This window comes from Lepidochelys kempii, chromosome 2 (assembly GCF_965140265.1).
Source record: "Lepidochelys kempii isolate rLepKem1 chromosome 2, rLepKem1.hap2, whole genome shotgun sequence".
Classification (NCBI taxonomy): Eukaryota; Metazoa; Chordata; order Testudines; family Cheloniidae; genus Lepidochelys; species Lepidochelys kempii.
In genome coordinates, this window is record NC_133257.1 from 22,458,406 (window position 1) to 22,481,924 (window position 23,519).

At 43.4% G+C, this 23,519-nt stretch overlaps 2 protein-coding genes across 5 annotated transcripts in view; one reads left to right on the plus strand and one right to left on the minus strand.

The window, feature by feature from the left end:
* FAM91A1 (family with sequence similarity 91 member A1) overlaps positions 1 to 17,221 on the minus strand; it is a 56,838-nt gene extending 39,617 nt beyond the window's left edge. For 3 of the 4 annotated variants that reach the window (XM_073330189.1, XM_073330187.1, XM_073330188.1), the window contains exons 1-7: positions 16,995 to 17,221; positions 10,330 to 10,414; positions 8,772 to 8,923; positions 7,421 to 7,478; positions 5,140 to 5,207; positions 3,633 to 3,746; positions 2,714 to 2,804 (exon numbers count right to left, since the gene is read on the minus strand). In XM_073330189.1, coding sequence (XP_073186290.1) covers positions 2,714 to 2,804; positions 3,633 to 3,746; positions 5,140 to 5,207; positions 7,421 to 7,478; positions 8,772 to 8,923; positions 10,330 to 10,414; positions 16,995 to 17,066 — 640 coding nt within the window. In that variant the 5' untranslated portion in view covers positions 17,067 to 17,221. Of the gene's footprint in view, positions 1 to 2,713; positions 2,805 to 3,632; positions 3,747 to 5,139; positions 5,208 to 7,420; positions 7,479 to 8,771; positions 8,945 to 10,329; positions 10,416 to 16,994 lie in introns of those variants that run through there. The other variant, XM_073330190.1, reaches the window with a different exon arrangement.
* Positions 16,040 to 23,519, plus strand: part of ANXA13 (annexin A13) — an 80,392-nt gene continuing 72,912 nt past the window's right edge. The window contains exon 1 of the mRNA XM_073330193.1: positions 16,040 to 16,372. Coding sequence (XP_073186294.1) covers positions 16,118 to 16,372 — 255 coding nt within the window. The 5' untranslated portion in view covers positions 16,040 to 16,117. The remainder of the gene's footprint in view (positions 16,373 to 23,519) is intronic.

Genomic DNA, 23,519 nt, shown 5'->3' on the forward strand with positions numbered 1-23,519 from the left:
GTGATCAGAAATTGAGGCAATTATGTTTATTGCAGAAACATGGGGTATAGCTACACAATAGTTAATCTGGACTCTTGAGGTTTAGCGTTTACCCTCTACCATCCACACAGAAAGACCTCTGACTCAGGTTTTCCTGGCTGGGGGTGTGGGTTAGAGGCTGGGCTCTACTTTTAATTGGGCAGGAACCCACACTGAAGACGCAGACTTAACTCACTCGAATGCTGATAGTCCTCCAATGCCTTCCCACAATCCACCCCCACCTGAAGGACAGACAAGTTCTCTCACAAATGACTGGGAACCAATCCTACAGCGTCTAAGTACAGACAGCCATGGCATGTGCCCCCAATATACACGGGCATGAATAAATACTGAGGTCAGAGTAATGAAGGTATGCCTTTGTAGTGGGGATACTCATGCCTTTGTAGTGGTGACATTCACATCAAGACTAAGATAACCTGAGTGCTCAACCTTGGTGCCAATCACCCAGGTTAATTGTGTAGCATAAACCTAACTATGGAGAGGGATTTCAAAGGGCAAGACCAAGAGAGCACATTTCAGCATAACTTGAGAACCCTGACCGTTAACTCTAAGAATTGTATCATGAGCGAATAAAGCACAAACCTTGATCACCCAATGTATTAGGTGTCTGATTTATTGCCTTTTGTTTATCTCTGACCTTAGGCCAGAGAACTTATCTACTCCCTGTTCAGTACAGCAGAAAGGACACTACCAGCACTCAATTTTTAAATGTGTGTGTGTGTTTTTATTTAACTCATTCTTGTATCCAAGTGTTTTCTTTAGCCCATGATAGGATATTTGAGGCTAACTACCTCAAAAGTTAACACCTCCAAGAATCATTTAGTTACTCTTAACTATTTAGCTCTGAAAATATTATGAGAAACAGTAGAAATTTTCAGAAGTAAATTGCCAAGTCAACAGCCAACCAGGCAAGCAACCTTGATAAGATACAGTTTTAGCACAGTAGGGATTTGAGTTGCAGCTGTACATCGTATTTAATAATACAGATTTACTAAATTGAGTTCAGACTGGACTTCTGGCTTATGTTAGGAATTGCATTGCCTTCTAAAAATAAAGACACACACAATATATAATGGACTACACACTGACAAGCCTGCACAGAGTAGGGAGCAACACATACCCAGACAGGCTGTTAAGCACATGTAATGCAAGACAGCCTGTTGTCATAGGCCAGGAGGACACACGGCAAGCTGACATAACCCAAAGTGGCGTGCTTTTTACTGCTTTCTCAAGGTGCCATGTTCATTACTGCAGCAGGCTCTCAGTTGCTGTGTATGGCAGCATACACACAACAGATTTTAGGCCAACCAAACACTTGTCCCCTTAAAAGCCCATCCCACTGGTGGTCCATATTTGCTTTTTCCACCCATGAGACAGGGCACGATCCCTCTGCACACCCACGTTGGGCACACTGCTATTTGTGCATTGAGTTTGCACCATTTTCTTTCGTCAAGTACAGGCAGCACTTAGCCCTAAATACCTTGTAGGGTCGCTGTCAAGCATTTTCATAGTTTTTGCTTTTCTTAAACCCTCTACTGTTCTTACATCTACTCAGAAGCTTGAAATTAATCTCCCTCACTCTTTCTACAGAGTTTGTCCTGTTCCATTTAGCAAACACTGAATTTCTTAAAAAGAAAAGGAGTACTTGTGGCACCTTAGAGACTAACCAATTTATTTGAGCATAAGCTTTCGTGAGCTACAGCTCACTCGGATACAGCTCACTTCATCGGAGAGAAAACCTTTTGAAGTGATAAACACCCATTTTTTCATGATCTGTGTGTATAAAAACATCCTCACTGCATTTTCCACTTTTATGCATCCGATGAAGTGAGCTGTAGCTCACGAAAGCTTATGCTCAAATAAATTGGTTAGTCTCTAAGGTGCCACAAGTACTCCTTTTCTTTTTGCGAATCACAGACTAACACGGCTGCTACTCTGAAACTGAATTTCTTCCTGCTCTTCTTATGGGAAATATACAGTATAGATCAGCAGCATCAATGTCACCAATGATTTAGGTACAGACAGCTCAGGGAAGAGGGTTTGTTAGTCAGCTTGGGCTCCCTCTGCTGGCATGAGGACATGACTCAAAATATTGTTGTTTCTACAAAAACAATGGAAACACACACAGGTTCTCAGCAATAGAGTGGTAGACCTTTGGGAAATCAACAAGAGATTGTCCCCACCAGATCATAATATTCTTAAAAGAGTCCCATGTTTGCTATCTAATAGTGCTCTTCACAACAGAATCAATTACTATTTTAAAAGCTCTCCCCTCCCCAAATAGTATACATTTGATGAATAATAGCAAATTGAAATAATGTCCCTCTCCCTCATTTGGGTCAACACAACCTTGATATCTACAAATTGCATAAGTATGAGCTTTTTAGATGTCGCTGTGGGAAAGTCATTGTATCATTTCAAATAGAAATAGAGCGACAGCTGCCAAAATAAATATATACCGCTAAGAATCAGTGTTATACTATTTAGAAAACATTATTTATAGGTGATTTCCTCCACTCTTGTTTTATTCCATAATATTTTCCTTCATCTCTTAGCTGTACTAAATGCTTCAGTCTCCTATTTCCTTTTATTCCTAGTTTGAAATACTGGTCCTCAAATTTTTCCTCAATAAATTCTACAGTAGAAAGAAATGCCACATTTGTTAAACACTTACTGTGAACTACATTGTAGTCCAGTGATCCAGCAAGTTGAGGACCTGAATCAATTATCTTGTCAATAACAGATTTCTCAGATGTAGTACAAATCTATGTAAAAGAAAACATGTTAATTTCTAGTAAGATCTGTCTACCCATTTTACATACAGTCACTCAGAATGAAAAGTTTTCAGCTTTAAGTCAGTGAAAACTAATAAAGGCATCTTTACACAAGGAAGTCAGTATATGAACCACAGATTTAAGCTTGCCACAGTTGTCTAGTTTGTTACTCTTATCTCTGCAGAAGTAACCTCATCACAAGATTACGTACACCTCTGGAATCTGTATTTAGTTTACTGCTTGCTGAAGATTTAGCAAGTGAAGTTCAGACTAAAAGAGAGATTTTAAAATTCACTGATGATACAGTGCTCAACCTTTAGGTAGGGTTGTGTATCTTCAATACAACTTATTTAACTATAACAGTTCTAAAACAGATTAAGTTTCAGATCTAAATACAACACCTCTATTTAAATCACTTTACAGTTATGGGATTTTGGAATACAAATAAACTGTATCTGAAATGTACTAGATTCCATCCAAACATTCAATTCCTGCTTTGAACAATTTACAATCTAAATGAAACCAGCAACATAATATAGTTGATTCATTTTGTTTCTTAAGACATATGCATCATACAGTTTATGGACATTCCTTCAGGGAAAAATGTCTTTCGCACTCATGCTGAAATAAGTTTCCTCATACTATATAACCCAGAAGTCAGAATTCATAGGAAAAGAGAAAGTATACCAATAAAAAAAACCCTTACCACTATTTCCATAAGAGATTCTACTGCATTAAGAGATAAACAGTACAGATTTGTAATCTTCCCCCATTTTCTCAGTAATTAGCAATGTCTAAATTTGGCTAAACACACAATACCTTAATGTCATCCTCTGTGATGTAGCCAGCCTGCACCACCCACCAGGCCTCTATGGCAATCTCCACTGGCTTTACTGGTAGCAGATCACGAGCAGTTTTCCTTCTGAAAAATTTCTGCAGTGGTACAGTCCATTTGAGATTGCACATGTTAAATGTTATTGATTACAAATAGAGATGTTCCAGTTTCCTTTACACCATAAAAACAGCTACTTGTAAATGATTACTCTCCAAGTACTTCATACTTAGGCATTAAACAAACATTGCAGGATACCTTGGGATGTGGGAAAGCTGCTGATTTTTATTCCTAATCCCCTAAGGTCACGGAATGCACATGAATATAGCACACAGGGATACAGACTTTTTTTTTTTTTAATACATTCTCTCCACTCCAAACCAAATAAAAATGGGAAAATGAAAACAAACCATTTGTGTGTGTACTCAAGTCTGCTAGCATGAAGTCCAGGCCTGAACTATTAAAAGCACACTAGCATTTTATTAGCAAAAAAGCAGAGCCTGAAGATACAGGATAGCATACAACATATCAAATGGAGTGTTTTTGTAGGCAGAATGCTTTACAAAACTAATAAGCAATGCATCATAAGAACACATATTCTGTTTATTTCTATCAACAGACAACGATTACACTGTGTTCCAGATGAGCTACAAGCTACTATAAACTTCAGTTCATGAAAGAACAGCTAGAGGGTACTGTTGTACTGATATGGTTAAGATTACTCTTCTCACATTCTATAAAGCAGGCCCCTAACCTTTTTGCTTCCCTCAGCCTACACTAAATCTCTTTTAACTTGGATACACAATCCTTTGGCCAAAGGCGCAATGCTGTAACTGCAGACAGAGCACTTATGAATTACTTATTACATTCTTAAAAAGGAAATTATTATTGTAAACTGAGCTTGTAAAAGGGCCAGATCATGCAGACATCAATCATGAGATTAATCTTGATGTCATCAGTGAAACTGATCATACACAAAAAAGGGGCTGAATGATCAGACCCAACACTGCATCCTCAAACAAGGTGAGTAGTATACAAACTAAATAGAATTTACATTAGCTACTTTGATAAGCTTTTTGAGACACACACCAGAGAAAATTCTGCTCTCAATTATACCAGTATAAATATGGAATAACTCCACCAATACCAATGGAATTACTTCAGATTTATACTAGTCAAAGGAGAATTTAGCCCCTTGTCTTTGTGTAGAGAGGGCCTTAGACAAAACGTAGCCCTTAATAAGTAGTAATAAGATAACATGAAGCTGCAGAAATTTTATTTTTTTCTAATTTTTTTTGCTTTTTACCACAATTAACAAAGATATTTTAATAGCTTTGAAGAAACATACATATGTTAGTGTATTATTATTTGATTAATCATAATTTTACTAAAGAGGCACATGGCATCCTACCCCCATCTAGAACAGTTTTGTCAAGATGGAGCCAGGCATGGAGAGGCAGGACCCACAGAAAGAAAATTAAGAACAAAACTTACTTTTGATGACCTGCACTGGTTCATTAGATCAATATACTGGTTTCTTCCTATACCAAGAAGCCGTAGACCTGAAAAGTAAATGTTTGATTTTACTTGGGAAAAAAGTCTATTTTTAATTGAAGATGTGAGAACATATTATTCTCATTTTTAAAAGTAGTTCTGAATATCAAGAATGTTTTCAATACTTCCCTCTTTTTTTCTAAAGAAAGAGGTAAACAGCACCAAAAATAGATCCTGCGAACTTCATGGTAGCTACATCTCTGCCTAAGAGCAGAATTTGGCCCCATTCATTTCTTTTGCCCAGACTGAATTCATAGATTCCAAGGTCAGAAGGGACCATTGTGACCATCTAGTCTCACCTCCTACATAACACAGGCCATTGAACTTCCCCAAGATAATTCCTAGAACAGATTTTTTTTAAAAATCACCCAACTTAGATTTTAAAATTGTCACTGATGGAGAATCCACCAAGATCCTTGGTAAATTGCCTGATTATTTAATGGGCAAAAATTGTCAAAAAGTCACACCTTATTTCTAATCTGAATTTGTCTAGCTTCATTTTCCAGACAGTGGATCATGTTATATATACACACTCTTTTCTGATATACTGAAGAGCCGATCATTCAATATTTGTTTCCCATATAGATACGTATAGACTGTAAATCAAGTCACCCCTTAACTTTCTCTCTGTTAAGGTAAACAGATTGAGCTCTTTGAATCTACCACTGTAAGGCATGTTTCCTAATGTTTTAATCATTTTTGTGGTTCTTCTCTGAAACCTCTCCAATTTTTCAACATTCTTCTTTAATTGTGGGCTGCTGGAATACTGGATACAGTATTCCAGCAGCAGTCACACCAGTGCCAAATACACAGGTAAAATGATCTCTCTACTCCTACACAAGATTCCCCTGTTAATGCATCCCAGGATCACATTAGCTGTTTTGGCCATAGAATCACCTTGGGAGCTTGTGTTCATGATTACCTATCATGACCCCCAAATCTTCTTCAGTCACTGCTTCCCAGGATAAAGTAAAGTATAGCCTACCTTCTTTGCTCTTATATATTTACATTTAGTCATATTAAAACACATAATGTTTGCTTGCACCCAGTAGCCTATCCAGATAGCTCTGAACCAGTGACCTGTCCTTTTCATTATTTACAACTCCCTCAGTTTTTGTGTCATCTGCAAACTTTAACAGTGATGATTTTGTGTTTTCTTCCGGTCATTGATAAATATGTTAAATAGCATAGGACCAAGAACCAATCCCTGCAGGACCCCACTGAAAACACACCCACTTGATGATGATTCCCTGTCATCTTACTTAATATAGTCGGAAGAAAAACAAATGTAAACTTATGTTTTTTATTTTATGACACAAGAGTCACAGCACAGAAAGAAAAGAGTCACCAAGATCTGTCCAACATCTTCATCACCTCAGCCTTACCTTCAGTCAGCTGGTAGTAATAACTATGCCAACACCAGACACTACGGAGTTAGCTGGATTTTTAAAACGGCTAGACATTTAATACTCACTTACATGACTAAGGTTACAAAAATTTTAAAAAAGGGAAAAATTAGCGGGTGCTCTGCATCCACTGGCAGCCAAGCTCCCCACTCCTCGCCTCCTTCTCCCCACACCTGAGTGCGCCGCGTCCCTGCTCCTCTCCTCCCTCCCAGCACTTCCCGCCCTCCCACCATCTAATAGCTGTTTGGTGGTGCTTAGGACTTTTTAGGAGGGAGGGAAAGAGGTGGAGGAGCGGGGAAGGGTTGTGCTCAGTGGAGGAGGTGGAGAAGAGGCAGGTCAGGGGTGGGGACTTGGGGGAAGAGGGTGGGACGAGGGCGGTGTAGGGGATGGAAGAGGGGCAGGGTCGAGCACCCACCAGGCAGCGGGGAAGTTGGTGCCTATGGTGAGGATACAAGCTAACTTGAGTGCTGATATTCCTGCTGTGCCTTCCTACAATTCTCTCACACCATGTGCCCAGAAGGACAGACAAGTTCTCCGACAATTCACCGGGAAAATCACAGAGCAGCCCAGATTACGGCAGCACACAGAACCATGGATTATGTCCCCAGAAGTCCTATTAACACAGGAATCCAGTACCAATGAGGACACAGCAGAGGATAACTCTGCATGAAGAGACACCCCTACTTCAAAACTACTACTTACAGGTGCTACACCTTTAAAAAGAAGCTGTGATGCAACTGAAGCCTTCAAACTGTTTTCAGAAACTGCAGTTATCTACCTCGCTAAACATAAGAATGCAGCCAGAAAATACTTACAGTCAGCAGCAGTAAAGTTAGGCAATGAATCATAGCTTTTTTCACTGTTCATTATATCCTTTAAAAAACAACATACAGAAAAGAAAAAAGCTTAATTTGTAGCATGAAACACAGTTTTGGACCAATGTAGTCCACTATTTCAGAAAGGGGCATTTCTTTGATATCAATGAGCATCTAAAACCTAAAATAATGTGTGTATTTTCGATATAAAAATCTATCCCTCAAATTGAAGAATTTGAGGAAGAAAATCTAGCCTGCTAAAATCAGTTAGCACTTTTGAGAGATCTGGCTTACTGTAAAAGTGATGCGAGAACTGTACCAAAAATTATATGCTTACTATTAATGATGATCAGATCCCTTAAAAAGTTATATTGTAAAAACCCCAGAAAGCCTGACAGGCAAATTACTAAGGGTCTAAGTCTATTTCCATTAAAGTCTGTGGTAAAACTGGAGATGTTCAACCAAACAGGGGAAGAAAAAAGCACTAATGAAAGTAGCTAATAGTAATCACAATAACAATTATCAATTTGTTCTACATTAAACTGTACGCATCTTTTACTCAAATGACAAAATATTATGTGTACTGCACCCAAGAGAAATGACAGAAGGTTGCCAGCAGAGCTGGTTGGGCATTTTTTGATGAAAAATGCCAATTCACCAAAACTGTAAAAGAGAGTCAGTTTTGACAAATTTCTCATTTTGAACATTTTTTAGATGTTTCAAAGTTGTCAAAATGGGCTGTTTTGACATTTTCCGAATGAAAAAGTTCCATTTTTTTCAGGTCAGCATGACTTTTTGTTTTGACATTTAAGTTAATTTGCAGTAAAAAAAAAATAAGTTTAAAAGGTCATAATTGAAATAAAATGTTTTGATTGATTCAATCTGAATTTTTTGGGATTTTCAGTTTGCAAAAAATTAGGAGTTTTCAATTGATTCAGGACTGGAAAACCATTTCCCACACAACTGCAGTTGCCAATCCCTAGCTCTGCAGATTTCAGAGTAGCAGCCGTGTTAGTCTGTATTCGCAAAAAGAAAAGGAGTACTTGTGGCACCTTAGAGATTAACAAATTTATTTGAGCATAAGCTTTCGTGAGCTACAGCTCACTTCATCGGATGCATTCAGTGGAAAATACAATGGGGAGATTTATATACGTAGGGGTAGGCTGAGTTGTGATTATGAGCACAGTTCTGAAGAAGCTTTCCTTCATGCGGCTCATTAGCAGCAGCAGTCTCTCCAAGAGCAAACAATAACAGTCATTTGACTGGCTGGCAGACATTACAATGCTACAAAAAGCATTTCCCAAAGGACAGAGCATGACATGTTTTGTTTTAATTCTGTTCCCAAACTCACCTCCATTATTCCTGTGTAATACGAAAATGGTGTTATCCTCAGGCCTTTTACCATGATGTCAGACAAATGATAAGGGTACAGCATGAGATGATCTCTACTGTATTTTAACAGTTCCTCATAGTATTTTCGTTCTTCTTTCTTGACATGCTTAACTGGGGGGAAAAAAGGTCAGGCTAATATTCTGTTACACTGTTCTCTCAAAATGGTGCAGAGATTATATTTTTACACTTAAACTGCATGGCAACACACAAAAAAGGTTAGTCATAAAATGGTATGAAATTGACTTAAGAAATAAAAGGGGGATCCAAAGATGTTGAGCACCACCATCTGCTATTAACTTCTATAGGAGATGCAGGTGCTCAGAGCCTCTCAGGATAAGGTTGGAAATCAGAAAGATTACTTGTGATAAGATTAGCTATTAAGCTACTAAATAATCTCACCAGGAAATAGTGAAAACCCAATGAGAGTAATGTAAAGCTAACTAAAACGTAGCACTGAATAATATATTGTATGGAGCAATCCATTTTCAGCAATGATAGATAAGCTTATTGTTTGGTTTATTATGTGTCTCATTTCTAAATGAGACATGCCATTCTGGCATAAACAGACATGAAAAGAGGCTAAAATATACACTCATGTTCATGATTTAGAATGCCTGGAGTTGCCAGCACACCTCCTTTTAAAGCAGCGAGAGCTTTGTCCACTACAGAAGAGAAAGTGAGTAAAAGCAGTGTGAATCCAATGATGAGAATTCTATGTCAAACAGCTTGGACCCCAGGCCTTCTTCTTTGTACCTGTCTGGGCTCCTTCTAGAGCAGTGGTTCCCAAACTTGTTCCGCTGCTTGCGCAGGCAAAGCCCCTGGCGGGCCGCGCCGGTTTGTTTACCTGCCGCGTCCGCAGGTTCGGCCGATTGCGGCTCCCACTGGCCATGGTTCACTGCTCTAGGCCAACGGGAGCTGCTGGAAGTGGCACGGTCAGACAGACATGCTGGCCACTGCTTCCAGAAGCTCCCATTGGCCTGGAGCAGCGAACTGCGGCCACTGGAAGCCACGATCAGCCAAACCTGCAGATGCGTCAGGGAAACAAACCAGCACGGCCCGCCAGGGGCTTTCCCTGCACAAGCGGCGGAAAAAGTTTGGGAACGACTGTTCTACAGGGATACTTCCTTTGACATCATGGCTGTAAATTAGTTAAGTCCTCCATTAACAAGCCCTAACCTTGTTTGAAGGGCTCAGATGGCACACAGGAGACTTACTAAGTCGGCCATCAGTAAGCTTCACTTGGAAACCTGCAGAGTCTGAAAGGTGCATTCCACAAAGAAGTCACTGCAGTTAGGTGGATTTCAAAGTTAAATTTACTTTTGGGGTTCTAGCATTAAAAGGGTGTTTTGCTGGGGTCTTTTTTGGTGGAAATTTGGAGGCTTGAGTTGGTTCTGACAGGTCTATAGTAATTTCAGTGACATACTTTTGTAAACTATTAAAGATCACAGTACATTCAAACGAAGGCTTTATAAGTAGAGTAAGTTATCAAATTGAAGTTATCAGTCTTCCACACTCACCTAAGTTATTTCGGTATCGTAGCTGATTACGAATACTATAGAGTACAACCTGCTTTTCATACTCCCTCTGAGAGTTTCCAAGACCCTATGAAACAAAATATAAATGTTATTTTAGTTGAACTGTATGGTCCTTTAATTAAATCAGTGCAACTTGTACTACAGACAGGTATATTCTACTACAGCTACTGAATTCTCCTAATCTGTCACAGTAATAGGAGGTCAAGATTATCCATCTAACTGAATTAATAAAGGGTACCTTTGAACTGTACTTTTCTAAGGCTATGTCTACACTACAGAGCCTATGCTGGCATGGCCCCCACTGCAAACCAGCATACACTGGCAGAAAAACTTTCTGTTGGTGTAAGAACACCACCTCCCCAAACAAAATTATCTACGCCACCAGAAGCCCTCTTCTGTCACAGTAGCTGCATCTACACTCGAAGTTTTGCTGGCTAAGTCAAGTCAGTCAGGGATGTGGTTTTTTCACACTCTGACTGAAATAGCTATATGCCAATATAAATTTTAAGTGCAGACAAGCTTAAGTGTCCTTGCACCACTATTCTGATCAAGAGAAAAAATCAAATCCTGAAAACAAGTCTGTACGGGCCACATATACTTATTAGGACCCAATCATGCAAAGCGTCAAGCATCTCATAAAGCGCTAAGCACTTGAGTGAAGTGTGGTCAGCTCCTTGCAGGATCAACTTCTTAGGCCATATCTACACAAAGTTGCATAGGGTTTACTAAAGTGTGATGTAAAACTGATTTAGCTAATGCAACTTTGGGTATAGACATAGTTTGGTTTAAATCTGAATGTAAGAATGTCCACATAAAGGTTTACACTCAGAAAAGAGGTGTGTTTTTCACATATGTTAGCTAATACGTAAAAAGCCTAATGTAGACCAGGCTGTAGTTTTAACATGTGCTAGCTGGTTAAAGTATACCCTTGGCTCCCCCTTAGGCTGCACTTTGACCAACTAATACATATTAAAACTACAGCTTGCCTGGTCTATATTAGGATTTTAACAAATTAGCCAATGTCTTTTTTCCTTAGTAAAGACATGGCCAAAATTGCACCAGTTTAACTCAGCTGGTTCAACGTCACAATTTTAGTTAAACTGGTGCAAAACTTGTGTATTTAGACAAGGCCTTAGTTAAACCAGTGCAAAGTCCAGTGTAGACACTCAAATTTAAGAATGGCTGTGATAAGGTGTACTAAACCCAAAGGCCCACCGCTTGGAGGTTTCACAGTCCTACCACACCCTGCCCCAGGAAAAGAGCAGAAGAGGTTTGTCCTACCAAAAGGCTGAGAGAGAGACTGCATCAAAAGCAGTCAATTAAAATAGAGGCTGCAGGGAAGGAACCAGAGCCCAGAAGCCTCACATGAAAGGAGCTGCGGGGCCTAAGTAGACTCAGTTGCTGGCTAGAGCCAGAAGAGCATGGGTGGTCCTCCTGGCTCATTGCAGCAGTTCCAGTACCTGGACAAAGCAGTTGCCAGAAGGGACCAGGGGAGCAAGGAAGATGCTTCTAGCTGGCTGCTGGGACTCAAGCAAGACTTCAGCCCAAGGTAAGGGTGAAGCTGAACATGCTGGGAGCATGGGGAAGTGGTCCAGGGAACAGTAGCAGCAACAGGTTAAAGCAGGGGTCTCAAACATGCAACCTGTGGGGTTATTTTCTGAGGCCCGCCAGCTCCCCGCGGCCCCCCCCCCCCAGCATTTACCTAGAGCAGGTCTGACCTGGTGAGCACCGGGGGCAGGGAAGCCTCCCTCCCTGCCTGCCCTGCCCCTGCGCCGCTCCGGGAAGCGGCCGAGACCTGGGGAGGGGGGGCACAGGGGTCTGTGTATTGTCCTGGCAGCTCCTCTAGGTACCTCCCCCGAAGCTCCCATTGGCCGCGGTTCCCTGTTCCCAGCCAAAGGAAGCTTCAGGGGAGGTACCTGGAGGTGCGGCCAGGGCAACACACATACCCCTGTGCCCCCCCTCCCCCCAGGTCCCGGCCGCTTCCCGGAGTGGCACGGGGCTAGGGCAGGCAGGCAGCCTGCCCTGCCCCAAGTGCGCATCGGGCCGGACCCGCCCCCCGATCCCCTCCTGCAGCCAAACCCCCTGCCCCGAGCCCCCTGCTGCACCCCACACCCCTCCAGCACCCCAACCCCCTGCCCTGAGCCCCCTGCCGCACCCCACATCCCTCCTGCACCCCAACCCCCTGCCCTGAGCCGCCTGTGCACCCTGACACCCTGCCCCACTCTGCACCCTGACCCCCTGCCCTGAGCCCCCTGTCGCACCCTACAGCCCTCCTGCACCCCCTGGGAGCAGGGAGGAGACAGGGTTGGGGTGGGGATTTCAGGGAAGGGGTGGGAAGAGGTGGGGCAGGGGCGGGGCCTCAAGGAAGGGATGGAGTGGGGGCGTGACTGGGACAGCGGGGGTGGTCAGTGGTGCGGCCCTCGGGCCAACGTACTAGTCCTCATGTGGCCCTCATGGTCATTTGAGTTTGAGACCCTGGGATTAAAGGGATGCAGCAGGTGGTTGCTATTTGCAGGGTCCTTGGGTTGGGACCTGGTGTAGTGGGCGGGCCCAGGTTCCCCCCACCAGCCAGAGGGGAAGTGACTAAGTGCCTTGAGAAGGGAGTTTACACAGGCCCTGGGAAGGGGCTGAAGACGCCAAAGGGATCATTATGTATTGAACTTTAATACCCCAGAAGGGGGATGAACTGAACTGAAAAAGTGACTCAGCTGGAGATCTTGAGGCTCACTATAGAATGAAGAGTCTCCAGGGAGGAAGCCTGGGGGCACTGCTCCATCCCAGAGAAGGAACTATTTGAGATCTAGCCTTTGAGTGGCCGTGGATACCAACCAGGGTACTAGGGTTAGGTCTTTTTGGACTGATGAAGGTCTGAGCCCAGGGAGGACTGCAAAAGACGAACAAGGGTACTGTGATAGGCCCCACCGGACTGTTTACGCCAGAAGGAGTCTATTTTGTTTCACAAATGGAGTGTGTGTGACTCTGCCAGAGGGTTGAGCCACTGAAAATCCACCTGAAAAGTGATGCTGCCAACAGAGAGCACCACAAGAGCTGCGAGAGAGCAGGCACACGCATGTGCGATAAGAGGGGCTCACGTGAGGTGACTGGCCCTATCACAGTCGCTTATTTTGATTTAGCCTAGATCTGCTATTAGAAACAGGTTTAAGTGAAATCGAAATAAGTGTCCCCCAAACCCTCTACAAACTGGATTTGAAAGAAAATTAAAAAAAAAAAAAATTAAAAATCACATCTTAAGTTAAACCAGTGCAACTCTGAGCAGAAGCAAGCACTTAAGAAGAAGAAGAGCTACAGGCTGCATTACAGAGCTCCTTGAATAAGTCCTGATATCAGAAGTAAATCTCACATGGACAATAGTCTGGGCCTGACGGGAAAAAAAAAAAATCAACTAGCCACAGTGAGCAAGAAGCTTTCCCTAACAAGCCTGGAGGACAAAATCACCAATTAATTAAAAAAAAAAAAGGCTTAAATTGTTGAAGGAAGGAAGGTCCCAATCTTGCAATTCAATCTACATGTCTCGTACTCCAAAGAGTTTAATGGGACACCGCATGGACAACAGGTGTACATATGTACGTACACACACGATTGAAAAAAACAGGACTCAGGTTTCTAGCCCTTATGATTGAACATAATTTTACAAAAGTGACCCAAGTTTAAACTGATGCATTGTTGCCTTCCCAATACTGCAGACAACGAAAATATTGTAGTGAGCATATTTTCAGATACTTTCATCTATAATTTTACTAGAACAAAAGGTTTTATAGAAGAAAACAGATAAAAATTATTTGAGGCTTTTACTACTCTTACAGAAGGTGAACAGATGTTACATTTTAGGAAAAGTTATTCAGTTCAAGCCCATTTTCTGTAAGAATAAGAGTTAATTCTTTATCCAGTATAGTTGTATAACTGGTCTTGCTGAGGACTGAACTACATAATCCTTAATAACAGAACTTAACGCTATTCCTCAGATTAAGTATAATAACTTGAAGCTCAAGGGAAAGACTAATGGCCAGTCACTACTTCTGCGGGACAGTATATTTACTAGTCTTCAAAGGCTATTATCATGAACTGAGCTAATCAAACAATTTTAATGCATGAACAGAATAAAATCCTGGTACTAATATCACACACTTCTCAATATGTTTGGCACCAGAAATTTTATCTGGTGTTGCCGCAGAAATGTTAATTTCAAATCAATTTCACTTTCAAATTGACATTCACTCAATATTTTGTGAAGTCCAATAGTAAGTAACCATTTCAAGAGAGAATATAATACGATATAAACTGTCCACATTTCAAAAAACCATTTGTTTCAACTACTTGAAGCCAAGCATTGAACAGGTTTGCCCTGGAGACCCTTCAATTATTTTTCTTCTACAATTTAGCTGTGCAGCAGTGAAATTTCATTGTCAGGTAACACCTTGCAATGGCACTAAAAGTCTTAAGTCTTATATCAGAGGGGTAGCCGTGTTAGTTTGTATCCACAGAAACAATGAGGAATCCGGTGGCATCTTAAAGACTAACAGATTTATTTGGGCATAAGCTTTCGTGGGTAAAAAAACCCACACTTTGGTGCCACCGGACTCCTCGTCGTTTAAGTCTTTTATAATGCTTTGAAATCCTTAGATAAAACGTAACATATAATTGCACGGTGTGCACAGATCCAACCTTAAAGCAAGTAAATTCACACACAGCTTTAAAGCATCAGCTGCTGGAAAAGAAATGGATTACGTTGCAGACAATTTCCACATCTTGTTAGATGTCCAGATACAAGAGAATGTGTAAGTACTGCCACTTTCACTAATAGGAAAAGATACTTTTACTCAAACTTCCTTTTTAAAAAAAAAAAAAAAAAAAAGGTGTTCTTCCGAAAGCATTGCAGAAGTTACGTTTAACAGATGTCTTATCTAGTAGCAAGACTTAAATTAACAAGAGACTATTTTAGGCTGATTTACATGAGCATTAGCAGTGCATTTTCAGGTTTACAGGTAAAGAGAAATAAAATCACTTGTGTTCCTGCTACAAACTAGTTCTTGGAAGTCTCCCTAAGGAGCTCAATAATTCATATACCAGGATCTACAATCAATGTTCATCTTTCTTCCAACACATTTTCTCCCTTTCTTCTGCGTAAGAGAAGGAACTATTTTTCAGTTTCTGTTTGAAGTAGTATAAGACTCCTAAGATGAAAAGAGACTTTCCTTCTTGACTTTAAACAATGTTTATCACTTGGGCTGTCAGAAGCCCATTAAACCTGGCACTCATCAAAATTTCATGGGGTTTCCATTTTCATTAACGCTTATTGTGACATTTCTCTTACTGCTGAAAACTAGCGCAGTATAATCCTTAATTCTTGAAACCACTCCTGGTTTACTGTACATAGTACAGTGTTGACTGGGGAGTCCTCCCCTGGATCTGAACTTCCCCCAGAAAATAATCCTCAGTCGCTTAAAGCTTCACTATGAATCACACCTCCATGTTATGATTGTTTCATCTCAACCTTACAAGTGTCAGAACCACCTGTGCTTTCCAGGAGCACCTAGTGATCACGCACCACACAGGGAGGGATGGAGACAGGACACTCTCTCTCTCTCTCCGTTCACTTACTGAGAGCTGAGATTTAGTTTTAGAAGCACATGCTGTTAATAGGACACTTACAGCACTAAGGCCACATGCTTAAATAGCGCAGTTTTTTCCCCATGACACTCTGGAGTCTGTCTGATAAATCTCGACTCCCCAATGTCAAGACAGGAGGCAGATGAGATCCATAGTCCCAGAAGGGTGGGGGCCCCAATTACCCCTTGCCAAGAACCTGAAGGCGATAGAGTCACCAGGGCCCCTGCTGGAGGTGATGAAGACAGGATGCGTTGATTCTGTAAGATGGCATACGCGACAAAGGATTGATACCAATAGGAGAGATGAAGGGGCAAAAGAAGGTGACTGGGGAACAAGGAGTCCCCTTCATGGGGAAGATGAAGACAGGTGGAGCAGCATGGATGGGAGGATGACAGAGGTAGGTAAGCCCCCCAGTTGCCGGTGTAGCGAGAGGGCCTGATAATGGGAACGGCAGAGCCAGTGGAAGGGGCAGCTGAGGCCCGAAAGAAGGGAATGGTGTTGCCCCCAGAAGCCCCGCCTGGCGGTGGGAGGCAGGACGATGCTTTCGCCTCTCCCCTCTCACTAGGCTCCCAATGTCTCTAGCTGTCACCGGCAGCCCAGCGGGTGGCTGACGATCGCCGCCTCTCCCCGCCGTGTAGCACCGGCAGGGGAGGGGTCCGCGCTGTCCATGGCACCCGTCCAACACTCCGGGCAGGGGGAGGCTGGTGTCCGGTCATGGGCTGATGCTGGGGGAGGGGCTTTGGTACAGTGACCGCTCCCCCCAGCCCGGTATCGGTCCGATGCTGACGGGAGGGGGATCGGTACCAGCCCAGGCGAGGACCAGAACTTGTCTAACGCGGGCGGGAGGGGAGGCGGTCCCGGCCCGGCTGGCCCGGCTGCCCCGCCCGCCCCGGTACCGGCCAGATGCTGGCCAGAGGGGGGTTGGTACCCACCCAGCCGCCCCTCCCCCGGCCCAGTGGGGCGCTGGCGGGAGGGGGTTGGGACTGGCCCGGCTACTCCTCCCCCCGCCATGCCGGTACCTGGCGGACGCTGGCAGGCAGGCGGGCCCAGGGGTAGTTGTGGCGGATGTGGAACTCCACGTCTATGTTCATAGCGAGGGGCCGGGATAGGCTGCGGCCAGCCGCTGCGCACAGCCCCTGCGCACAGCCCCAACGCGAGGGGGCGCTCCAGCACAGGCTCCTCCCTCCAGCCGCGCAGCCTCCACCGACACGGCGCTCCCCACTTCCGCGTTACGCCCCCCGGAAGCGCCGCCCCCGGCCCCTTACGTCACTTCCTTTAACTGGGCTTGAACGCGACGACAGTTCCACAGGGCTCGTGCCCAGTGGGAAAGGCGGGAGTGGTGATGCGCACGCAGTGTGTGACGCAGCCAGGGGGGCGTTTCCTCTCAGTCCCCTAACCCTTGCCCTCGGTTTCTACGTGCTGAGGCGCCTGCGCCTCCCTCCTACTCGCTGGTCTCCGAGCGCTCTGCGCCTGGCGCGCCGGACTGGGGCCGAGCCCAGACTTCAACGCGGCGCTCCCAGGCCCCAGCCGCTGTCCCCCGTGCACCAGACCCGCTCCAGCGGCCCCCCACGGCTACGCTCCCTGGTGCGCTGCCCCGAAGAGCTTCAGCCCTGAGCCCGTCCTCAGCCTCTGTCGTGCCTCCCTCAGCCTGACCCACAGATCTCCCCACATCTCACTCCCTGGCCCCGACCCGCTCCCCCGAAATGCTCCGGGGCTGCAGCCTCCACCCCTGCTGCCTCCACTCCCCAGCAGTGCTGCAGAGCTGAGTCCTGACCGCCTCCCTCCAATGCCTCAGGTTCAGTCTCAGCTCCCTCTCTGTTCAGGTGCCTCCTGTCGCTGCCCCCGGCTGACCACCACCACAGGACTCTGAACTAGACTCCGTTATTTGAACTGAGTTAGACTCAGAGATATTACGGTCAGAAAGGGACCGTTAGGATCGTCTAGTCTGACCTCCTGCACAACGCAGGCCCCGGAATCTCACCCACCCACTCCTGTAATAAACCCCAACCTATATCTGAGCTATTGACGTCCTCAACTCGTGGTTAAAGACTTCAAGGTGCAGAGAAACTTCCCACAAGTGACCACGCTGCAGAGGAAGGCGAAGAGTGTACTCCGTGAAATTTGGTACAGGTCCTCCAGTGTGCATTTGATATAAATTAGGGGTGTCAACCATATGGCCTGCGTGATGTACTCAGATTCTCCAGAACTTAAGCTGTCTTTTAAAAAAAAAAAAGTTTCGCAGCCTCATGGCTGCCAAAATAAAGCTATGTCTGCACTATGCACCTTTTAGCGACACAGCTGTGCCGCTACAGCCATGCCGCTAAAAGGTGTGCGGTGTAGTCGCTCTTTGTTCTCCCGCCGACAAAAAAATTCCACCTGCAATGAGAGGTGGTAGCTTTGTCAGAGTGAGAGCTCTCCTGCCAACAAAGCACTGTTCACACAAGCACTTTTCGTCGGTAAAACTTTTGTGGTTCAGGGAGGTGTTTTTTTCACACCATTGAACTACGAAAGTTTTACTGACGAAAGCCTAACTTTCCAAATGTGAATGATTTGTAACCAAAATGTTGTCTGCCTGAGTCTGCAGATATCTTAAAACTGACAGCAATGGGAAATTTCCAGTATCCTATTAATCTGATTGGAGTGTCACTGGTATCTCTGATTGGCATGTCAACATTAGCTATTTAATCACTAACCATTGTAATGGATGGAATGGCTCAGTGGAGTGGAAGTGAAGTCCCACTTGGCTGGTAATTGTTGCATGGAAGGAAATGCAGAGGAAAAAAACAAGAGATTCACTAAGACTGAAGTGGGAGAGAAAGGAAGAAGGGTAGAAATAATCATGGCCTAAAGGCCATTCATCTGTCTAACTGACATTAGGGCACTGAACAAATAATGACTGATAACTAAACGTGTAGTTAATGCATAAAAGCCGGAACATTCTCCCATTCATCTCTATGCAAACCTACTGATGTTGGTGAGCATTCCATTGTACTTTGTCACACAGAGTGAACCACTGGATCAGTGTAAATATGGAAGTCGATTGAAATAAAACTCTTAACTGCTGCATTGCATCAGGTTTAGATGTAAGGTTTTGTCAGTCCTTTAGAATTTTATAGATACTGTTATTGAGACGGACACCAACTTTCTATTTAGTAGTATTTTTCTCAAGCAGGTTGCAGATTGTTTAAATAGCCCTGTACTCTTATTTTGAACTTCTTGAAAATAAAAGTATAGGGCTATTTAATTTTTGCTTTAGCTGTACTGTATTACTACTAAAATATATTTAAGAGATTGCTGTTTGAAATGTCATGAGCAATCAGAACATAAAAGTAATACCTGCTGAAAGAAAGGGAACACATGGTTACTCGTTCAGTTTAATGTGTCTATTATCTTACATGAATAATAATATTTAGTCAGTGATAATATTGGTAAGAAAATGAAAGCCATAACAGTAGAAAGAAACTCAACACCTTATTGGCTTGCTTTCTTGCCTTGTCCCTACAATAAATTAATGTATACACACTCATCCCTCCAAAGCAATTTTTCAAATCTTGTAATCAAGGCTTTCGTTTTTCGATGTGTCCTATCCTATCACAGGTTTATATAGTATATAAGTAACCTATGAAAAGTAATTAGACTGAAACCCTTTATATCTTGCTTGCTATCATATAAAACATCACCTGGTACAAGTCTTAAGCTGGTACTAACTGTTTGCAATTGATAACAGCAAGAGGCCACACCTGTTGATAGGGCATGGCAATTTTAAGCTTTTGATTTGGGACCAAATTCTCATGTTAGTGAACCAACATCAGTGAGTTATTCCTTTGAAAATAACTAGTAACACACAGATTGCAAAATCAGCAACCTAGAAACTCAAGCACAATGGTGGGCACAGTACAAAAGCCTCTTAGGGCTTGTCTACACTGGCACTTTACAGCACTGCAACTTTCTCACTCAGGGGTGTGCAAAAACACCCCCCTGAGCACAGCAAGTTTAAGCGCTGTAAAGTGCCAGTGTAGACAGTGCACCAGTGCCATGGAGATGGCTTTAGCATTGCCAGTGTAGACTAGCCCTTAGATTGCTTAAAAGCATTGTGTTCAAATCATTGGGACTAATTTTCAAGCTTTACTCTGAAAAGTGTTTTTGGGCTATCAAAGCCATGATTAGAATCCAAAAATGGATTTAGTTGAACATAAATGAGATTTTAACCTGTTGCAAGAATAAAGCGTTATAAAAAGAAGTTTCAGAGGAACAGCCGTGTTAGTCTGTATTCGCAAAAAGAAAAGGAGTACTTGTGGCACCTTAGAGACTAACCAATTTATTTGAGCATGAGCTTTCGTGAGCTACAGCTCACTTCATCAGATGAAGTGAGCTGTAGCTCACGAAAGCTCATGCTCAAATAAATTGGTTAGTCTCTAAGGTGCCACAAGTACTCCTTTTCTTTTTATAAAAAGAAGTTTCATCATTTAGCTATTTAGTATTTTTGGTCAAGGTTTTCAAACAGTTGTTGGTATCTTTTCATCTATGAGAAACAGTGGGAATTGCAGCCTATGATGTAGATGGTTTGCAATGTCTCATGTGACTGAATAGTCCAATCCAAGATTTCTGTGATCTTTGGCAGTTATTGCAAATATATGTGTCTTGGTTGGGAGCTGCTTGCTTCCTACGGGATCTTTTCTCTTCAAGCTGTAGGAGCCAGCTTCTGTCATGGACTTTGATACCCTGATGGAGACAGGAGACTAAATTTAGGTTCCTAAATAAAAGTCTGATTTTCAGACCTGCTGAGTTCCTTCAGCTCAGATTGAAGTCGGTCAGTCTGATTCTAATCTGAGTTAGCTAAACCAGATGTGTAAAATACAATATGAGTTTAGAAGCAGACCTGTTGGGAGTTCCAGATGCACAACACTTCCAAGGATCAGGCCTAGGGGGTATGTGCCTACATGTGTTTTCAATCTTCTCCCTCAGCTTTGGCAGCACAGCCAGCTATTTTGCTGAACTACTGTTGGCTCTCTCCTCCATGGGTGTGCATGCATGACCCCTCTGAGGGAGTACCAAAGGTAAATTAATGTTTCTTTGGACAACAGTAACTTTCACAACTATTTTCCTTGTGAATTACATGTGTAACCCTTCTGCCCGTCAGAGTTGGCAGCAACAAGGGCCGGGTTCAATATCTAGGGGTTCCATTCCAATAACACAATGCAAACCGGCTCGAGCCCCCACCCAGTGACCTGGGACAAATATATACCACCCCCGGCTGGGCGCCTCCAAGAAGGAATACTTCCCCTCTCGCAAGCACATAGTCTGAGTGTAGCAAAAGCCTTTTAATAACAGACAGAAACAATGTGGCATTATGTTGGGGAAACACCACCAACAGGATTCATAACACAACCCATGAGCAAAAAAAACCCACCCCAGGCAAATTGGGGCATGCCCTTTTCCCTTTGGTTCTTGAGTCCAGCAACCCCAAATCACCCAAAGTCCCAAAAGTCCAATGCCCCAAAAGTCTCTGTCCCTGGTCAGGGCAGCCCCAGAGTTTGAAAGTTTATCTGCGGAGCTTTACCTCCCAACCTGGGTGGAAATGGGATGGGGGTAAGAGGCACCTTACGTGATCTGAAGCTGACTGCCCCATAGCTCTGCTCCGCTCCGCCAGCCGCCCCACAAACTCCTTCGCTCAGCTGCACTCCGCTCCGCCAGCTGCCCCACGAACTCCTTCGCTCAGCTCCACGGCCCACAAGCAGCTCCTGCCATCCACACGCTGCTCCGCGTCGAACTGCTCCACAATATATCTTCAGGCTCCCCCACTACTTAACACAACACTCAGTGATTTCAGCTCTTGGGTGAATTCAGCTTATAGTAGGGGAGCCCCAGTGCTGGTGCACTGTCAGCCCAAAGTGAGCTCAGCAGCCTATAACTAGACTTCTAATGAAATCAAAATTAGCTCTAATATTCCACAGTGGAGAGAGGAGGAAGTGCAATTAGCATGTAAGACCCTCACCAAGAGGCCCATGCCACCAAGTATTAATACTTGTCCCCAGCCTCTCTCTATTCACACAGTTTTGGAACCCATGACCCTTGCCTAGCGAGTGCTACTTAGTTGATGGTGAATCCCTCCATCATAACAAAAAGCCACGTACAGTTCCAAGCACAGTTCCCATAATCAGGGTAATAACAATTTATTCTTCCTGCCCCAATAACAGAGACACTGGGGATCCCACAGCAGCCAAAGTGACCATTTGGGCAGCTATGGTCTCATTCTAGGCGTGGTGGGTGTGCCTATGCAAATGAGATCGGCCCCTGAAGTTCTTTTCCACAACTTGCCACACCTCACCACCAGATGTCAGGGTGGAGCTCATCCTGACACTACTTACACATGTTAGGATATAGATATTCAGGCCTGTATGCAAAGGCCTATACTTTAAGAAATTAGGTATATTCTTATCACTTAGCTAGTTATAGAGGTATAAAAGAAAGAATCAAAATCACAGTCTGCCTGTTTACAGGCCTTCTCTTACAGTGACAGTCTGAGGCCCTGTTCTTAGGCTAAGATCTTTGGCTAAACAGCAGAGGCAGTCAGAAGCTAGGAAGTGTGTGGTCACAGCCTCACATTCCAAACTAGTCACATTGAAATAAGGCAATCTGGGGCTGTTAGAAAGGTGATCTGATCTATCATCTCCAGAGAAAGGGAAGAGCCTAGCGGATGTAAAAGGAAGTTTAGTTTGATAGTTTTCTATTCAGTAAGAACTCACTTATCAATAGACACAGCTGGGAAACCCTTATGTCTTTATAGGTGTAGATGTGAAATCCTCACTTCTGTATTGTTTTGTCATTATTGTTCCCATTTTGCTGTTGTTTATTTGCATGGTCTCTGTCTGGTTCTGTGATTGTTTCTGTCTGCTGTGTAATTAATTTTGCCGGATGTTAACTAATTAAGGTGGTGGGATATAACTGGTTAAATAATCATGTTACAATATGTTAGGATTGGTTAGTTAAATTTCAGTAACTGATTAAGGTATAGCTAAGCAGAACTCAAGTTTTACTACATAGTCTGCAGTCAGTCAAGAAGTAAGGGGGGGGAGATGGGAACAGGGAATGGGGGTGGGGAAATTGGAATCATGTTTTGCTAAGGAGGGGAATGGGAATAGGGACACAGGTAAGGCTCTGTGGTGTCAGAGCTGGGAAGGGGGACACTAAGGAAGGAAACTGGAATCATGCTTGCTGGAAGTTCACCCCAATAAACATTGAATTGTTTGCACCTTTGGACTTCGGGTATTGTTGCTCTCTGTTCATGTGAGAAGGATCAGGGAAGTAAGCTGGTGAAGGATTAAGCCCTCTAACATTACACAAGCTTGCCATAACAGCATACCTCACAGAACAGTCCCCTCTCTCCATTCTACTTATGCTTCGCTGTGCTCCTCTTTTTGTCTTACTTTACATTTAATAATATAATACTACTGACTAGGTTGAGGGGCAAATTTGATGCTTACAGCTATCCATACGTTCTAAAATGCAAATTATATCATTATATCCCTTTCTCCAGACATTTG